At 48.5% G+C, this 18984-nt stretch overlaps 1 protein-coding gene and 1 non-coding gene across 11 annotated transcripts in view; both read left to right on the top strand.

Annotated features, from left to right (window-relative positions):
* Window positions 1-4270: 4270 nt before the first annotated feature.
* MINDY4 (MINDY lysine 48 deubiquitinase 4) overlaps window positions 4271-18984 on the top strand; it is a 107172-nt gene continuing 92458 nt past the window's right edge. For 3 of the 10 annotated variants that reach the window (XM_074340954.2, XM_074340952.2, XM_074340960.2), the window contains exons 1-4: window positions 4273-4449; window positions 8326-8445; window positions 11982-12217; window positions 14019-14265. In XM_074340954.2, the coding sequence (XP_074197055.2) occupies window positions 4387-4449; window positions 8326-8445; window positions 11982-12217; window positions 14019-14265 (666 nt within the window). In that variant the 5' untranslated portion in view covers window positions 4273-4386. Of the gene's footprint in view, window positions 4450-8325; window positions 8446-11981; window positions 12218-14018; window positions 14266-18984 lie in introns of all 10 variants that reach the window. The other 7 variants (XM_074340953.2, XM_074340958.2, XM_074340957.2 and 4 more) reach the window with 4 other exon arrangements.
* Window positions 8795-8898, top strand: LOC141567057 (U6 spliceosomal RNA). Its single transcript, XR_012489453.2, has one exon. It is a non-coding gene; the product is annotated as a U6 spliceosomal RNA (small nuclear RNA).

Below are 18984 nucleotides of genomic sequence, written 5' to 3'. Positions count from 1 at the left end.
CCAGGGACCTCCGTGTGAGTTAAGCACCTTCTCACTTATAAACCTGCCTCTTGAAACAACATGGAGCTAGGAGGTGAGCAAAAAAGAGGAGCAGAGATCCCGCCCCAGAACAGGGACCCAGAAGAAGCAAATACTAGGGCCGGGAGGAACTCCTGGGGAACAGCTGCTCAAGCCCAACTGGAGCCTGGACAGCCTACCTCCAACTCAGCACCTCATTTCTGAGCAAGCCCAGCCTCCTTGTGTTCTAGCTTCATGTCTGTCCTTGCTGTCTTGGTGTGGCTGGGGAAACTGAGGCAAGGAAAGAACCTGGGAGCTGGTGGCCACGTCGCTCCAGCCCTCAGTACCTGGTCCTCCTGCAGTCCTTTGTCATTACCCACTTCTCCTGCCCAAAGACTTCCTCTGTGTAGGAGAAATGCTGAGATGGAGAGGAGAAGGCCTCCGACCCCTTCCTTTCACCACCTGCATATGGGGAGCCACTGCCAGGTCACATGACCCACCCAAGGCCACACAGCTGATGAGAGGTCCAGCTGGGCCTGGAGTCCAGGGCTCCTCACTGCTGGCTGAAACCACGACACATGCTTTACCACCCAGCTTTGAGCCCTCGGGCTGTTCCTCTCTCTCAGAGTCTCAGTTTTCCCATCTGAACTGGGTGCTCCATGGTCTTCCAAGGTCCTGCCTCCACTGGGATCTCTTTTCCTGCCAGTTTTTGGGGAAGGGTGAACAGTGGGTGGGTTCCAGCCATAGTGCCCATCTGATGGCTTTGGGATTCTGTCGCCTTTCCACTCCCCATCACCATGGCAGTGCAGGAGCAAAGAGGTTTATTTGGCTGTCTGAAAACCAAATGCTAGGCTGTCTTAATGGATTTCCAGGAGGTTTCTGCCTTTGCTGCCACAGTAGAAAAGATTTCCAGCTCTGTGGTCTTGAAGAAAAAACAAGCAGTTATGCCTTTTGAGGTCTAAAATGAGCACTGTAAGTCCAGGGAAGAGGTGGAGGGTGTATTTTGCTGGCCCGCAGAATTGACAGCCAACATCTTTCTCAGATCCAGAAGTTATCATTACAAAGAAAAATACATTGCTTTTCTTTCAGCATATTGGGTCGTCTAACAACAGCAGGAAATGGATTTCTCACTTAATTACAGATGTTCACTTGCTCTGTCTGTAGCCACACGGGCCCCATTGGTCTCAGCTGTGCTCTCCAGCAGGAGCGGCCACATCTACACAGTATTTCCAGGCCATGTTCCCTCTGGGAACACCCCCGTGCCCCCTCCTTTCTGGTGCACACCCAGGCCAAGGCCCTTCACTGCTGCCTCCACCAGAAAGTCTTCCATGTACGCAGATAAGCATCTCTGCCTCCTTTGCCCCTGGCCCTCCCCTTCCCAAGGAAGAGCCATCAGGAGTCCTGGCATGTGACACCTGTTTATTGGGACCCATCCTGTTTCTCCAGTCTCCTGTCTGCTAGGCCTGCACCCACCAGCTGCCCAGCCTTCCTGATCCAGGCAAATCACTCCCTCCTACCTTCCCGCTGCCTTTGATCGCACCAATCCCTCTGCCAGGACTATCAGCCCGTCCCCATTGTCCCTGCCCCCGGCCTGCAGCCCTTTGTTTGGCACCTCTGCCTGTGGAAACCCCTCCAAGCCCACACCAGCACCAGCTGCTGCAGGAGCCCTCACTGACTGTCAGTGGGCCTTGCTCCTTTCCCTCTCGCCCACTGCTTGCCCTGCCTGTGCCCTTTCCCAGAGGCAGCCAGTCACACCCACAGCATGCCCCCACCCTCGGCCTGAGTGACCTGGTCTTCAGGTCTAAAGGGAAGCCCAGAAGTTACCTCCTCTGGACCGGGTTCCCACTGTGTGTATGCTGGGCTGCAGGAGTCTCTCTTCACCATCCTGCAGCAGTTCTCAGCCTCTGCCTGCACACCCCACAGTCCCCACTGACCTCCTTCGGGGCCCCCAGACCTCACTACCTTCCTGGGGTTCCCTTGCCCCCACAGATTTCTTAGGGCTCCCTAAGTCCTCACCTCCTTGGGGCTCCCCAGATCCCAGTGAACTCCTAGGGGTCCTCCAGCCCCTGCTGACCTCCTTAGGAGCCACCAGCTCTGAAAGCTGGAGCCCAAATGTGCAGAGGTAGCAGGGGAACCCCTCCCCCAGAAGGGGAATAGGGGATGTTTTCTGTACAGAGCACTGGGCCCTCCTTCCTCTCTTACCTGGAGATAAGAGCCAGAGAAGTCAGGTGTGCCAACTCCAAGGTGTGCCCCAGAACCCCATTATTTCAGGGAAAAGTCAGAATTCAAGATGCTCTCCTTGCTGCCTTGCTACTCAAAGTAGGGTCCTCGGACCAGCGGCATCGACGTCCCCGGGCGAGGGGGTGCTTGTTGGGAATGCAGAATCTCAGGCCCTACTGGCTCAGCCCTACTGAATCAGAATCCGTAGTTTAACAAGCTCCCAGGTGACTCACGTGCACACTAGTTTGAAAAGCCCTAGTCTCCCAGGCCCTAGCTGAAATTCAGTGTCCAGGACCCGCAGAGACAGGAGGGTTCTGGCTTCACAGAGGTCCTGCCTGTCCAAGGGTTTCCAGGCTCTTCTGTGTGCTCCAGCTTATGGCTTCTCTGCTAGGTGAGGCCTGGCAGAGCCTCTATGGGTCAAAAGGTGCTCTGAGCAAGCAGTTATCTTTCTTAAGGAGGCCCCTCCCTGCACCTCTGCAGGCAGCTTTCTGCCCTGCACTGCCCTCTCGTGGCCATGGGGAGCCATTGCCATCTCATATGGCCCCATCTCTGCAGCCAGGATCCCAAGACCCAGCTGGTGGTGGAAAGAGGACTCGCAGGTCACTGACAGAAGGCAGCGGGACCTCAAAAAGCACAGTGGAAGTGGGTTGGAAAATACTAGTTTCAGCAGCAGAATAGCAAATGGAGGCTGCCCTTCTCCCCGGGCGAGGGGGTCCGGTTAGACCCTTCTATCACTGCCGTTTCCTGCACGCCGTGTGGGAAGCTGTTCAGAGCCGGAACATGGGTTGGAGGAGAGAGAAAGAATCCTGTGTAGCAAGGACGTGCAGATAGGAGATCGTTCGACTGGCTCAGGGAGCTCTGCATGGTGTCTGCAGGGCACGAGGCAGCAGCCAGGGGGTGGGGGGGTCTCTTGCTGCGTTGGGACCTTACAATGTCGGCCAGGGTTTCAGCAGGGTACAGGCATGACTGCGTTTGCTTTGGGAGGCTGCTTGGTGGAGGAAGGACAGGGATTGGGACATTGGGAGCTGAAGGCTCAGCGAGAGGCCCAGGCCGCAGTTCAGAGCATTAGGGGCTTTGCGTGGGCCAGACTTGGGTGGACAAAAGCCAATGCCCCTCCTATACCCCAGAGAGAACATGTCATCCGTGTCTGGAGCTGCCTGGAACGTGAGCTGACTGGCTACGTGGGCAAGGAGGGTCTTGGGAGACATATGACCTCGTAAAGGTTCTTCGAGGGATCTTGGACGTCTAACCTCCAGCATTGTGAGAAGAAATACTTCTGCTGTTTAAGCCACCGGTTCTCTGGTACTCGCTATGGCAGCCCTAGCACACTAATACACTAGGTGATGTGCAGGTGGGGCCAAGATGGTGAAGGTGGTACCCAAGTGACTGAGTTTGGGGAAGATGGTGCTGGCGAAGGCATGGGTGTGGCTGGAACACCAGCTTTGCCTGTTCCTAGCTGTGTGGGCTTCAGCAAAATCTAAAGCTTTTTCAATCTCAGTGTCTTGTTTGGAAGAATGGGGCCAATAGTTACCATCTTGCCTGGAAGCGGTAGGATTAAAGATGTGATAATGTGTGTGTTAAATGCATGGTGCTTAATAACTAATAGTCTGGTTATGAGAAAACAGGCACTAACCGGGGGAGGGACGTGGACCTTAATGTCAGCGCTGAGTAGGCAGAGTCCTGGGCTTCCATGACCCTCGCAGTCCAGGCCAGCGCAGGTCAATCGGCCTCGGTGAGCCCAGGAACCAGCTGTGGTGCTAGTTTACTTCTAGGGGTCACTTGGCTGGGGGTTTACTCCTCCGGAACAAGGAGGCAGGCATTCTCCCCATTTCTCATCTTGGGAAATGGAGACTCAGATTGGAGCAGTGACTTGTTCTAGGCCACACAGATGGACAGGGCCAGAGCCAAGACCCCAGCCCGCAGTCCACGATCCAGCCCCTCGACTGCACTGGGCGTTTCGCCTTGCGGGTTCTGCCTCCCGCTCCCAGAAGCGAGTTTAAAGGACGCTCCTCCCCTTCCCGTTTGCCTTCCCGCCCTCCGGCTCCCAGGGAAGGGGAGGAGTTCTCCGGGCGCGGATGACACCGTCGCCAAGGCAACACGGCCATACTGGCCAACCGACCCAGGGGCTGGGGGCTGCGCGGCCGCGGCCTCGTGGGCAGAGCCGGTAGCATGGACAGCCTCTTCGTGGAGGAGGTGGCCGCCTCTCTGGTCAGGGAGTTCCTCAGCAGAAAGGTACGTGGCACCGCCCTCCACACCTCTGGGCAATTCCTCTAATTGGGGGGTGGGGGTGGGGCGCAGTCTGGGGAGTACCCCTGCAACCTCTGCACATTTGGGGGGGTGGGCGGGAAGCCTTGCCCTGCCCGCTGCAGGCCCCAGAGAGAGATGCCCGACAAAAGCTCCACTTTCCCGGGCTGGTAGGACTACATCTCCCAGGAGCCTTTTCTGTCACCGCGCATTTCCCGCAAAGATGGGCAAGACCGCGGCCGCCCTCCCCAGGCATCTCCCGTCCTGGTCGGCCGGCGGGCCGAGGAGGCTGCGGAGGGGACGTGGCCCAGCTCCGTTCTCCCTGCTCTGGCTCCGGGGACACAGCAGGCAGTCCCGGCCCAAGCCTCGCTGCCCATCTCCATGACGAACCCATCCCAGGACTTAAATCCCGTCAGGAAGAACTGCCCCCAAAAGGGAGCCCAAAGGGCTAAACACTAGTTCTTGACAGTCAGATCTTTCAGCCACATTCATCAACAGTTCAGTAGCTTCGTCTTTTTTATTTTTAAGTTCTCCTTTGTCTTGTCCCAGGAGAGTTTCGGGAATACTACAAAGTTGGGGAGGTCCTTAGCTCCCATCTGCCCTTCCAGGGCAGGTGAGGGAAGCCTGGGAAAGAGGTGGCGGGGGGTCAAGGCGAACCGGAGTGTCGGGACAGCACCGATTACTCCTAAACAAAGTGACTAACGGCAAGCCACCTGCCATGTGTGTGGTGTCCTCCTGGTGTCCTGCTGGGTGTTGGGTGGGGTAAAGGGCGATTGTCTGGGATTAAAACACACAAACAAAATAAACAATGTTTTGAACAAAGGAAAGGGAAGGGCTTTGGAGTCAGATGGAGCAGTTCAAATACCCCCTATAGCTAGCAGTGTGAGCTTGGGTAGGGACTCCCTGCCTCAATTTCCTTATCTGTAAACCAGGAATAAGAAGATTTACCCTTGGCAGATTTATAATGGGGATTGATGATATATGGGCAACTCCCAAGCGTCATATGGGGCACACAGGAGGTATTCAGTATTGTCTCCCCCCATCTCTGATGTGCTCCTGTTTTGAAAGTCTATTTTTGTTTTTTAAACGTGTACTTTTATTTAAAAATAATGTAAATGCATGTGGCTTCATTGCATCTGCTCCGTTTTTATGGCTAATTGACTTTCCATCACCAAGTCTCTGCCAGACCTTGGATATCAGCGACGCGCCCTGTGTGGTTGACCGCTACCATCATTTCTTTCAAGTCTGGCCACCACGCAGAACTCTCAGAGTTTTCCTCAGGCCTTTACTTTCATGAGTCCTCACCTGATATCCAAGGCTCCCTTATAGCTTGACCCCAGCTTACCATCCCAGTCTCATTTCTAGCTTCTTCCACATGCTTTTCCCTTTTCCACCCATAGCCCGCCCAAGTCTCATGTCCTTCAAGAGTTCTTCTCAGGTAACTCCAGTGGAATTGCTGACTCATCTTGTCGGTGGTTTGCTCACTGGTGCTCATGTTATAGTTTATACATCTGCCTGTCTCACCTACTAGATAGGTCCACAGAGCCGCTACCTGAGCTGGGTGGATGCTTCATAATCGTAAATCTGTTGGCTTTACCTTCAGAGCACATAGAGAAGGTAGCCACTTCTTTCTACTTCTGCTGCCACCACCCTGGTCCAAGCCACCTCCATCTTTCACATGCATTGTTGTTCAGGAGCCTCCTAAGTGGTTTCTGCTTACTCCCCTGCCTCCGACAATCTGTTCTCAGTGTAGCAGCTAAGTGGTCCTATACAAATATATGTCAGTCCAGGGTGCTCCTTTTTTCAAATCCTCCAGTAGCCACTCAGTTCACAAAAGCTGACGAGACCTTCCCTGACTTGGGTGACCTTTCTGACCTCATTTCCTGCCACTGTCCCTGGTCATGCGGCTCTAGCTGCACCAGCCTCCTGTGACTGCCACAGGGACTTTGCACTTGCTGTTTCCTTACCTAGAACATTCTTCCCCCGAGTGTCTGCATGGGCTGCTCCCTTACTTTTCTCACGTCTCTGCTCTAATATCACCTAATCATGAAGCTTTTCCTGGCCACCTTTTATAAAGTAGCAACCCTTCCCCATGCTCCTTCCTGGCCCACTCGCTATCTCCTACTCTGCTATGTTTTTTCCCCCCCATAGCATATAATACTTGTTGGCTTTTCCCTATAGAATGTAAGCTCCATGAGGGCTAGGACTTTGATCTGTTCGCTTCTCTGCCTCCAGCAGCTGAACCAGTGGACTAGTGGTTCATTCCTTTCAGATCATTGATGGGGAAACTGGAAGATAGGAGTGAACACGTGGATGATGCTCTCAAATTGTGTCCTTTTTATATCTGCTCTCCCTGTTTTATTTGTCTCCATCATATTGTATATGAGCAACTGCCATACTATAAATTTACCCCTTGTTTATGGTCTGCTTTCCCATTGGAATGTCAGCTCCATGGGGGGGGGGTACTTTGTCTTTTTCCTTCTGTATCTCTTGCATCTAAAACAGCCTAGCACATAGTAGGCGCATGGCAAATGTTTATTGAGTGAATGAAGATTAAGTGGGCTGGATGGGAGGAGGTCTCCCGAGGGTCCTCGTCCACCACCCCAGTGGTTTTCAAATGCCAGCGTGCACCGTAGTCCTGGAGAGTTTGCTAAATGTGCCAAGACTTGCTGATCTGAACTGTTGACACACTGTTATCCAGCAGAGATGGGCCCTCATTATAGAGGTTTCCACATCACTTTGATTGGTGGGAAAGCCATGGCTAAGCCCGGATGAAATGCTGGTGCTTGCTCTCCGCTCTCACCTGTCCTTCCAGCTGACTTCCTAATGCCCCAGGCGTGTCCCATTTCTTTCTGTCTCCCCTCTGTAAGGCTTTCTTTTTATTCTCCTTGGTTCAAGGTATATTGTGTTCATACCTCTTGTTTCAGATTCTTCCTACTTCAATTCATGGCAGGCAGCAGGTTTTGTCTTGTTTTCCCGGAGTCTCTGCAAAAATCTGAACACAAAGGGAGGGCAGATGGTGAGGTCTTCCTGGCACTGGGGTTGGAACCTGGAGAGTAAAGGGCTCCCTTTACGCCAGGCTGAACTGTTTGTGAGGCATCTTTGCCTCATCCTCCACCATTCAGGAATCATCGTGGCCTGGTGAGGTGGGCAGCCGCAGCTGCTGTAGCCGTTTTTCCAATGAAGAAGCCAGGCTTTAGGGAGAACAGCAGTTCCCATTGCCAAAGTGTGTCTTAGCTGGGCCTTCTGGGAGTTCAAGGATGGATGATGGAAAGCAGCTTCCTGTGGTCCTGGGTCCCAGTATCTCGGAGTCACAGGCGGGGGCGGTCAGAACCCCAGCTATGTGATCCCGCAGTGTTACCTTGGGAAAATCAACCCTGGCTTCCCATTTGAAAAAACAAGGTCATGAATATTGGTCTTTTGTTTATGTTTTTCCTTTTATTTGCTTTTAAAACTTCATATTCTGCAGCCCCACACCTACAGCCAAACACCGGGGCTGCTGAGCAGCCTTGGGTGAGTCAGTTACCTGAGTTTCACTTTCCTTATCTGTAAAATGGTCTGACAATGCCAGCCGAGCATAGGTCAGCCCATAGGGTCATCTGAACTGTTGACACACTGTTATCCAGCAGAGAGGGGCCCTCTCTTACTATTACTATTCAGAATAGTAATTGTGAAGATGGTGTCAAGTGTAAAGGTCATATAAACATAACTTCTTCACTCAGTTTTTGGTCTTTGCAGTATCTTTGCGAGGAAGGCGGGATAAGAATGATCATAACGAACATCAGTCTTTTGTTTAGACTCTGCGTCAGAGAACGGAAGGCTTTGATTTAAAATAGAAATAATGACTCAGATTTCTTCCTTCAGGGCTTACAGAAGACACGTGTGACCATGGAGCAGGAACGCCCACGCTCTGATCTCAGCATAAACAGCAGGAACGACCTCCGCAAGGTTTTACATCTTGAATTGCTCTACAAGGAGAACAAGGTACGTGCTTTGTGCTTTGAACGTGTGGCGTCATGTTCTGGAACTGCGTTTGGCAATGTCAAAGCACTCATGGGCTCTGCCAAACCATCGGAGGCTGGCCACACCTGCAGGCAGAGAGAAGGAGACGCAGCCCAGGGCTCACAAATCCCAAGTGTGCGTCGGGTTTTCATCCTTAGGCCTTCGGGCCGCCCACATGGACACAGCGCGCACGCGCAGCCATGAGGTTCATTTTGAACCCGAACCTGTAATAGTTATTCCATCCGCTCCCTCCTCCTCCTCCGTGAGGCTGTTTTTAATCAGACGGCACTTAAGAATATAGTATTCAGTTATACTAAAAATTTCCATTCCCATGCTCACCTGGGCAGCACATATACTAGAATTGGAATGATATAGAAATTAGCATGGCCCCTGCGCAAGGATGACGCTTATATTCGTGAGGCATTCCATATTTTTAATAAGAAAAATAAAAAATAAAATAAAAACATAAGAATTTCCATTCCCTGCCTGCGTAAGGTTGCCTTCAGTTCTGAGTAATACTTTCTTCTGAAGTCGATTGTCACCTTTCATTCAGGCAGAAGCGAGGCTTCGGCTCAGCTCACCCAGGTGCACTGGAATCGAGAATGGGTGAGACTTCCCTGAACCCCGGCCTCAATGCCCTCACCCCCTCACAAGCTTTCATGGCCCTCTGCAGTTTTCGTTTGTTGTACTTAGCGCCCTTATAATACTATGAGTGTTTGTGTGGTTATTTAATTAGTCCCGCCTCCCTTACCACCTTGAACACAGCAGGAGGCTAGAGATGGTGTCTCTTTTGTTCACTGTTGTATCCCCATACCTGTCGCCTGATGACATAGCAAATAGTCAGTACTTGTGGATTATATGAATAACTGACTGACTGAAGCTGCCATCTGAATTAATTGCTCTTTCTGCTACGAAGACAGAATCTTTTATTTGATTTAAGAATGGGCTCTCCAGCAGATGTTGCCTTGTGGTAGGGCATAGTATCAGAGTTGGAAGGAACCTAGTGATCATGTAATTTAGCATTTATCACAACTTTTTTTTTAAAAGGCAATAAAATGATATCCCCTGCAGAATTCCGATATGCAAAACAACGAAAGGAAGCAGCCCTGTTTGAAGAGGGAATGAAGAGATTCTGCCTTCTTGGCTTTCTGGGGCAGCCCCTCAGGCCTGAGCTATGCAGCTTTTAAACCGCTGATAGAATGGGACTGCTCCCCCATGCCAGGGTGCTGTGAGCCAGAGCCAAGTGGCTCCTCACGGTCTCATAGGCAGTTACAGGGTGGGGGTGAGTCTAGAACCAGCTCTTCTAATTCTCAGTTCTAGCGCAGTAATGGCAGTTAAGCTGACTTTAATTGTAACCCTTTTCTCAAGTGTAATCTTAGCAGATTGGGTTGGTATCGGGCTGAGAAACCCCACAACCCTCCAAGGCTGTTTCTGGAACACCTGGCAGAACCTCAGCACAGCTTGAAAACCGCCCTTGTGCACATCATCGCCCAGGGAGGAACTTAGGCCAAGTTTCCTTCAATGAAGTGAAGCGGGGAATTGCAGGCAAACCCATAAAGTTCAGCCAACTGGTATCAACCTGTAGGACCGTTCAGGTTGCCGGACGCCCTTGTGCTCCTCCTGGGGGGGGAGGGCAATGGCAGCCAGGTAGTCTCATCAGAGGCTCAGTAAAGACATCCCTTTGTCCTCTGAGTCGTGGGGTGACGCTCGGGCTCTTCCACCTCCTGTATGTGCTCAGCTGAAGTCCTTTAGAAAGAAGACAGTTGACCCAGGCAGCAGATATCCAGAAATGTTCATTTGCGGCACTTTAAGGCAGGAAACTGGACTGCACATCTCAGAAAGATTTTTCCGCTGAGAGTGAGACAGTGAACCAGAGAATTCCAATAACCACTCTGCTACAGTGGGATTTTTATGTAAATGTAACTTTACCTAATTTCCTAGGAGTATCTTTGCCATTCATGTTATTTTTATTTCTTCACTATACTGTAGTCTCCCTAGAGGAACCATTATCTTAAAACACTTAAGCTACTTTCATTAGCGCTTGATAAGTACCTTGATTATTTGATTTATACAGTGGTAACTAGCTGTTCTACAATGAATTGGAGTTTATATTTTACAGAAAAAATACTTATTAATCTATCCATTGCATAATGACTTTGACATGTGGACAAAGCTAACGTGATTCTAGGGAAGCCCTGCGAATTACTGTTAATTCCAGTAACTTGTCTTTCCCTATTAAGTATACAATAGATGCCTATGTAAATTGAGGTTTTGAGAAATGAGGTCTAGAGTCATATAATGGCTGTGTCTATTATGAGCAAAGTGACATGAAAAGCCATTAAATATAATCCAGGTAATCCAGGGCCCTAAGTCTATTATATTGGAAAAAAAAAGGCCGAAATAAATTTTATAACATCTTTCCCCTTCTCTCTTCCTTGTAAGTTTCATTCAGACTTAGACAAAATATTTTTTTGGAACCCATACTAAAAATAATTCAATAAAACCCACCCTGATTTTGCCTGCCTGATAACTCTGTTGAATTTGGCCATAACCCATTTGGCTGTGGGTCTCGGTCGCTGAGTTCTGCTGTGTAGACCAGGGGAACAGGAAGGGAGAAGGCCTGGACATGCCCAAGTCCCCCTCTGTGCCAGGTTCTTTGTCAGGTACCTTATTGCTCTGATTGCAACCCCCCTGAGTGCCCCACATCTGGCGTCACTTCCCAAGGGCCTGGTGTTCCCAGGCAAGGGAGGTGGGGACTGACACAGTTACATGGCCCGGTCCTTGAGGGCAGCCTCTGGATTGCTGCTTGTGTAACCGTGTCTGTCCAAATTACTTAGGGGAATTTTAAAAGAATTCAGGTCTCCAACCTTTGTGATTCTAGCTTAGTAAGAGTCAGTGGGGCCTGGAAATGTGTATTTAAAAAAATCTCCAAAGGTAATATTTGGTACATTCAGGGTTGGGAAATACTGATATCGTTTATTTCCAAAACCCACTACTGAAGAGTTTCATTTTATTTTGTTTTTAAAATTGGGGTGTAAACTGAGTCGATACTGATTGCCTGTCTGTGCTCTTTGCAGTTAATTTGCTCCTGTACTGTCCCCGTATTCCCTAATGTCCAATGTTAGATGCAAAGCACACAAACTAAGAGAATATTCAGGCCCCAAATGTTTATAAACTTGTACAATTATCAGTCCCTAAAGGCTTAATTTTTTTTAAGTAAAATGATATATATTTTACAAAGATATTCCTAGGAGAAAAAAACCAAGAGGAAATTTGAATTGAAATTGAATTGCCTGACTCATGTAATGGATGCTGGTTCTTTTAGGGTAGAAATTTTTGTCTTCATCTTTGTGTCGTAACACAGTCCTTCATAGAGGTAGTCAGTGATGTTTCCTGAAAGAGTGTATGAATGAGTGAGAAGTTGATAAAATTATGTCAAAGAATTAGGATGGCCGTCTTTTCCACCCTTTCTCTTAAACTGTCTATACAATTAATGATATTTTTTCTTCCACTGATAGGCAAAGGAAAATCCTCTAAAAACCAGCCTTGAACTCATGACCAGATACTTTCTGGATCACTTTGGAAATACTGCTAAGAATGTTACTCAGGAAACACCAATCCCTGCACTCTCATTTGCAAAGAAAAATAACAAATCACCATTGAGGTGCTCAGAGACCACGCTGGTAAATATATACAACCTTGCAGATGAAGAGGCAGTGTGGAGAACATCACTGTCAGAAACAAGCAAAGCCAGGTATCTCTTCTCATTTACACTGTAGATTAGTTTCCCATTGCTGCTGTAACAAATTACTATAAACTCAGTGGCTGTAACAATCAGGGTTCCCCAGAGATTGGCTTTTGCGATTGCAGGGGCTGGCAAGTCTGAAATCTGTAGAGCGGACTGGCCTTCTGGCAACTCAGGCAGGATTTCTGTGTTACAGGCTTGAGGCAGAATTACTTCTTCTCTGGGAAACCTCAATTTTTGCTCGTAAGGCTTTCAACTGATTGAATGAGGCCCACCTACATTATCTATCGTAATCTCCTTTATGTCAACTGATTGTAGATGTTAATACCCTCTGAAGGATACCTTCCTGGCACTCTCTAGGGTAGTATGTGACCGAACAACTGGGCACCATAGCCTAGCCAAGTTGACATATAAGGCATCGTGCCGTCTTAAAGTAACACAAATTTGTTATCTTGTAGTTCTGTAGGTCTGGAGGTCCAGAATTGGTCTCACTGGGTTAATGTCAAGGTATCAATTGGGCTTATTCCTTCTAGAGGCTTTGAGGGGAGAATCTGTTTCCTTTTCTTTTTCAGCTTCTAGTGGCCACCTACACTCCTTGGCTTGTGGCCGCTTCCTCCATTTTCAGAGCATCACACTCTAACCTCTGCTTCTGTCATCACGTCCCTTCCTACTGACTCTGATCCTCCTGTCTCCCTTTAATAAAGACCCTCGTGATTCCACTGGGCCCACCCAGATAATGTGGGATAATCTCCCCATCTCAAGATCTTTAACTTAACCACAGATCTTTAACCCTTATCCACGTAAGGTAACGTATTCACGGATTCCAGGGGTCAGGATGTGGACATCTTTGGGGAGCCATTATTCAGCCTTTCAGAATTCCTGTCACGGAGCACTGTTACTTTCCTCTGGGGACCATGGGGATGAACCTTTGTGATGGAGAATGCTTATGATTCAAAATGTCTCATTTAAATTCCATGATTCCTGTGGGTCAGGGGCTTGCTTTGTTAGGATTTTCTTCAAAGGCTACAAAACACTGTAGGGGTAGACAAATCTGAAAAAATAAGGCCTTTAGGAACTCTTAGGGAGAAAATGAATTGGCGTTCTTGATTGAACCTCTATCATTTGGAAAACAGTCATGTTAAATTACAACCTTAACATGCTGTATGTTGTCACTGAGAGCGGGTCTCACTTCCTGAGAATGGATATTTTCTTCCGGCTCTGTTGAAAAGCATTTCTCACTCCTGCTATCACTGTCTCTCTTGTTCTCTCTTGATCGCTTTCTCTCTCATACACACACACCCTATCTTTCTTTCTTTCTTACTCTTTTCCTCTTTTTCAATGCCAGGCAACCCAGAAAAAGAAGCTGTTGGCATGCCTACCTAACCTTACTGAACCTTCACTGCTGGGGAAGGTCAAGTTTGCTGCATTCTATCCACTAGCTCATGGCACGCAGTAGGACTGCACTCCACAGATCTCATGACTGTACTGAAGGGCTACAGTTTTCCTTAATCATCTGGGTCTGGAATAAGGATGTTCTTTATATTTGAGGATAGTCCACATTTGAAGGTATTTGAGGAATCAAGTCTGATTTTGTTTCTTTTTTCCTAGTCCCACTTTGTAGGCCAGGCTTGCCCTGATATGAAAGTATTTTCTGTTCCTTACCTTTAAGGATGAAGCACTGGCTGGCTAGAAGTCACCACAGATTTGAGAATGGGCTTGTATGAGTGCCTGTTGAATGTGGACTTTCTTATCACTGTTAGTGATTCCTCTGAGGAATCTATTTAATGGCAATATCTTTTTTTTTTTGCAGACATGACAATCTTGATGGGGATGTACTTGGTAATTTTGTGTCATCCAAAAGGCCCCCACACAAAAGTAAGCCCGTGCAGACGGTCCTGGCTGAAAGCCCCCCTGTGGCTCCTACATGGGAGAAAATGGACAATCTTCAGTTGTCAGAGCCTTCCTTGGACACGAAGAGGGTGGGAGAGAAGATGAGGCCAAAGTCTGGCCTGATCGCCCGAGGCATGATGGCCGGGCCCACCACCAGCTCTCCACAGGTGCTCCTATTATTATTATGAGAGTGGACAGTGAGAATGGGGGCAGGGGTTTAAGGTGCTGCCTGGGTTTATTTTGGGGTACCCCACAAGACAGCCCAAGAAGAGGGGATCTGGGTGGTGGGATGGGAAGAACACCTGCCTTTGTTTTCTCCCTGGCTCCACTGTCATCTTGTGGAACTCTGGGCAGGCCTTGTCTCCTTCCCTGCCCTCAGTTTACCCATCCTGTCAACGAGGTGGATGCCATGTTTTTATGTTGCTTTGCCGAGTCAGAACACATCTGCCCAGCTTTATCTTTGCAATTCAGGAGTGGGGGGACCATCCAAGTCTAGGGAACATCTTTTTTTAAACCATGATAGTTAAAAGGGAAAAACAACCCCCAGTCCTTATAGCTTCACTTGCTTTGCTTTCAAAATAAAGCATTCTAAAGATCAATACCGTCACTGTACAGTGTCCCTTACGGAGAGATTGTGGTAGGACCTGATCAGGTGGGGAGACTAAACCAAACGAGAGAGTAAGTATAAAAGAACTTTGTAAAACAACAAAGGAAAATCAAACCCCAAACTCAAAGTGTAGTATCGGATAAATCAGGGAGCATAAGCAGACCAAACCGCGGTGGTCGGCGTCCACGGCTGGTCACCTCCAATCTCACGTGCCGCGTGTGTAGATGTGGGCTCGGGCTATAGACGCAGCAGTGCAGAAAACCCCACTTACAGATGAAGCGGACCCTCCCCCTGCCTCTGCCTACATCTTGGGAGATTTTCAGACAGCGTCTTTATTTCTCTTGGCCGTGGTCTTGTTTGTTAGACCAGGTCTAAGGCACTTTCGAACTCTGGGATTCCGGGGCTCTGAGACAGTATAGCAGTGTTGGTGTTCAGGTCAAAGGGGGGAAGGCCTGCTCCATTCTGTGTGGTTCAGACCACACCTAGACATCATGTTTCATCCTAAGTGTCTTGTACTTGAAAGACATTCACAAACCAGATCATGTGTAGAGGAAAAGAATTAGGAAGGTAAAGAGTTTGGAGAAAACGGAAAGATTCGGGAGTGTTCCATCTTGGGAGGACAGCGCTAGTGGGACACAGGACGGAATGTATGAGATTTCTTCAAACGTGGAGATAGGAATAGCCTCGTCGCAGGATGGCAAATACGTGGCCTTCAGGTGACCTCTCCATGCTGCTCCCTGATGTCGTGCCTGTGGCAGACATTGCTAGTGGATCTCAGTGCCCTTTTCCCTACCAAGTCTGGATGTGACTTCAGAACCTCCCGGGCATGTTGGGCAGTTACTCCCAATGCGTGGAATGGAGTGGCAAGTGAGATCAGCTCTATTCGCCATCGTGAGCTTAGGCTATAAACCCCATGGGAAGCAGGGACTCCACCATAGTGAGCACAGAGCGTGGTGTGTGGCCCTTTGTTGGACTGAGTGATGTACACTTGCTTGCTGGCTTCAGAGAGCATAGCTAGGGCCAGTGGGTGGAAGCCAGTGTAAGGAGCTCTCCGTTGCTTCAGCAGTGGCATGGCACAGGCCATTTTGGAAGGAACTAGACGAGTTGTGTTCAGGGGAAGCCAGATACCCCATCTGCTGGGGACATTGTAGAAGGGGTCCTGTCTGGTTGAGAGTTTAGACTAGATCAGCAGGTGTCAGACTTTGTAGTCTCAAGATCTCTTTATACTCTTAAAATTATTGAGAAGCCCGAAGAGCTTTTGTTTATGTGGGTTGTGCCTGTTGATATTTACTATATTAGAAATTAAAACAGAAATATTTTTTGTTAACTTATTATTTATTTAAGTGTGTTTTTCCAGGACCCATCAGCTCTAAGTCAAGTAGTTGTTTCGATCTAGTTGTGGAGGGCGCAGCTCACAGTGGCCCAGGTGGGGATTGAACCGGCAACCTTGTTAAGAGCACCGCGCTCTAATCAACTGAGCTAACCAGCCACCCCAAAACTGAGAAATTAAAAAAATACTTGTTTAGTCATTAGAAATAACAATAGTAATTACATTTAACACAAACAACATGTTTGTTTTAAAAACCCTTTATTTTCCCAAACAGAAAAGTAGTGAGATGCGTAGCATTGTTTGACATTTTTGCAAATCTCTTTCATGCCTGGCTTTAGTAGCAGGAAGCTCAAGTCTCATATTTGACTTCTGCATTCCGTCTGTTGCATGATGGCGCATTTTGGTTGAAGTAGATGAAGAAAATCTGGCCTCATACAGATATGCAGTTGGAAGAGGGAAACAAGTATTTTAGAAGTCTTTTCAGAAAACTAGGGCGATTCTTTGATACTACACCCAAACTAGTTGTAGTTTCTGAATGTGGAATGTGCAACCACACCGATGAACTTTTGGCACTTTATCCATTTCCTTCGGTCTGTCTTGCACTTTGAATGGATCTTTCACCTCTGTGTGGTTTAGTAACATGACGGGTGGTCACTTGGAAAATCTTGCCTTACTGAGTTATATACATCTTCCGAATAGTGACACGTTTCATTACACACACAAACACACTAACAAAAACACATTAAAATCACATCGGTTGAAGTTACCACCCAACTCAGAAAAGGCATTAAGGATTGTGAAGCACCCAAACTCACAGTGGCAGATGCAAGTTTCCCCAAATTCTCATTTTTGCCTGAAAACTTGTATTTCTTCACGGACACCACTACATCATGGGTCTCCCTTGAGGGGACAGGCTCAATTTATTTTTGAGGAAATGCCTGCAAAATATCCAAGTCTGACTAACTCTAACCGTAGTTGGTTGGTCTGTCAGTTGTCCCATGAAAAAAAATCGCAGGTTCAGCTCACGGCTCAGATGTTTGACAAGCACTTTTCCTCAAGATAATCGTCATCCTCTGCGTCCAGCAGACAGCTGGCATATACCTCCCATTAGAATATTATTACACAGAATATTAGAGAGATGTGGACGGTCAGGACAATATCGAAGAACATTAATAATATCTGTGCTTCAGCTTGGACATTCTTAAGTGCAATTAGCATTTTACTTACTTATTTTTATTGCAAGTGGCGGTGAATGCCTCGAGTACCACTAAAGCTTGGTTCCCCTGCCTTGATTCCCGCTAAGGACCTGCAGGTTTTCTGAGCAGTGCTGTTGCATCATCACTGCAGATGTCAACAGAGCGAAAAAGGGCAAATCATTCATATTGATATTATTGCAATGGTTTTGAGCTCTCTAAAAGGGTTTGGGGACCCCTCAGGGGGCGGACCACACGCTGAGAACTGGTGGACCAGGTGAATGCCAGGGTCCAGTCCTACCGTGGCAGTCGAATCATCCAATCTGTGCAGTGGAGACCCCCTTCCCGACTGCAGTGTGAGCGAGGTGACTCGGGGCTGCTTTACTGCCGAAAGATTGCCTTCAAAATCTCCACTTAGTCAGTGTTTTGTGTGCTTTTCCCTGGGGTGTCTGAATCCTGGGAAGGACTTTGAAGGATGGGTTGTTGTAGTAGTTCCCCAGGTTTTCTGGAAGGTGTTCTGTGGGCCTTTGAATCCCTTGGTCATATTAACGGTTGCTCAAAAGAGCAAGGTTTGCTGGGTGTTTCATCATTTTTCACTACTAGGTCAGTTCTGCACTTTCGAAGGATGAGTAAGAGGCTGGGTCCCCTGCCCTTGGCCAGAAGCTTGGTTCTCCTTGGGAACGGTGACTCACGTTTTCCTCGCTCTGTGGCAGGGGACGCCCTGGGTGTCTTTGGAGGAGGTTTATAGTGCCTAGTAATTTCCACCAGGCGAGGACACTCCAGAATTAGCTGTTCTTATTCCAGCACAGGCTTTATACTATTTGGCTCAGGATTATTTCTGGAAATGCTGAGAGGTCCAGGAAAAGCCCAACAGGTGTATTTTTGTCCCTTTCCCTTACTCCCCCACCCTAGACTGGTGACAACATGAGTTCCCATTTCATCAGTTAATCATTGATAGTAAGAGGGCCTATCAGCTCATTCCTTTGGAATCCCTTCCTTTAAAAAGCTAAGCACATCTTGGCGCTTACTAGGCATAGGTCACTGAGCCGGGAGCTCTGTGGACACCAGAGAGAAATGAAGAATGGCTTTTGCCATTCCTAGACTGCTGGCAGGAGGGGGTGGGTAAGGCCGTAAGGAAGTGGGGACAGGGGCACAGGTACGTAGCTGTAGCTAATATTTGTGAGCTGCTGTGATGGCTCTGGCTCTGTGCTAGTGCTTTCCGAGGGTCTCTCCTTTGATCCTCACACTGTCCCGGGAGAGATAGGTACTACAGGTTCCTAGTTCCTCCTTCAAAACCTTTGGGCCAAGTGTGTTTTGTCATTTAGAATTGTATTTTCAGGAAAGAACTACAGTGCAGAAACCACACACCACATACCCTGCACTAGGGTTTGGGGGTAGCACCCCATGAACAAAACCATTAACATTTCTGCAACTAAACATGAACATTCACACTTGAAAGGAGACTAAACAACCTCCAAGTAGTTAGAAAGAATTTGTTACAGGATTCCAAAGGACATTTTTGTTTTCAGAGGTGATGGGATGTAGGAATTTCAGATAGTGGATTGTGGACAGGTTATATTACAGGGGAGGGAAGTGAGGGACAGAGAAGTTCAATAACTTGCCAGAGGGGATACAGCTGGTTGATGGTGACACAGGAATTGGAACCCAGGTCTCCCCTTGGAGCCGCAGCTTTACCAGCCACTGGGACCCGCTCCCCGTACTGGTGTGGGAGGAGGGCACAGGCATGCTCTGGGGG

Source organism: Rhinolophus sinicus, chromosome 4 (assembly GCF_057876585.1).
Source record: "Rhinolophus sinicus isolate RSI-liver-muscle chromosome 4, RSI-T2T, whole genome shotgun sequence".
NCBI classification, from domain to species: domain Eukaryota; kingdom Metazoa; phylum Chordata; class Mammalia; order Chiroptera; family Rhinolophidae; genus Rhinolophus; species Rhinolophus sinicus.
This window is presented reverse-complemented; position numbering and strand designations above follow the sequence as displayed.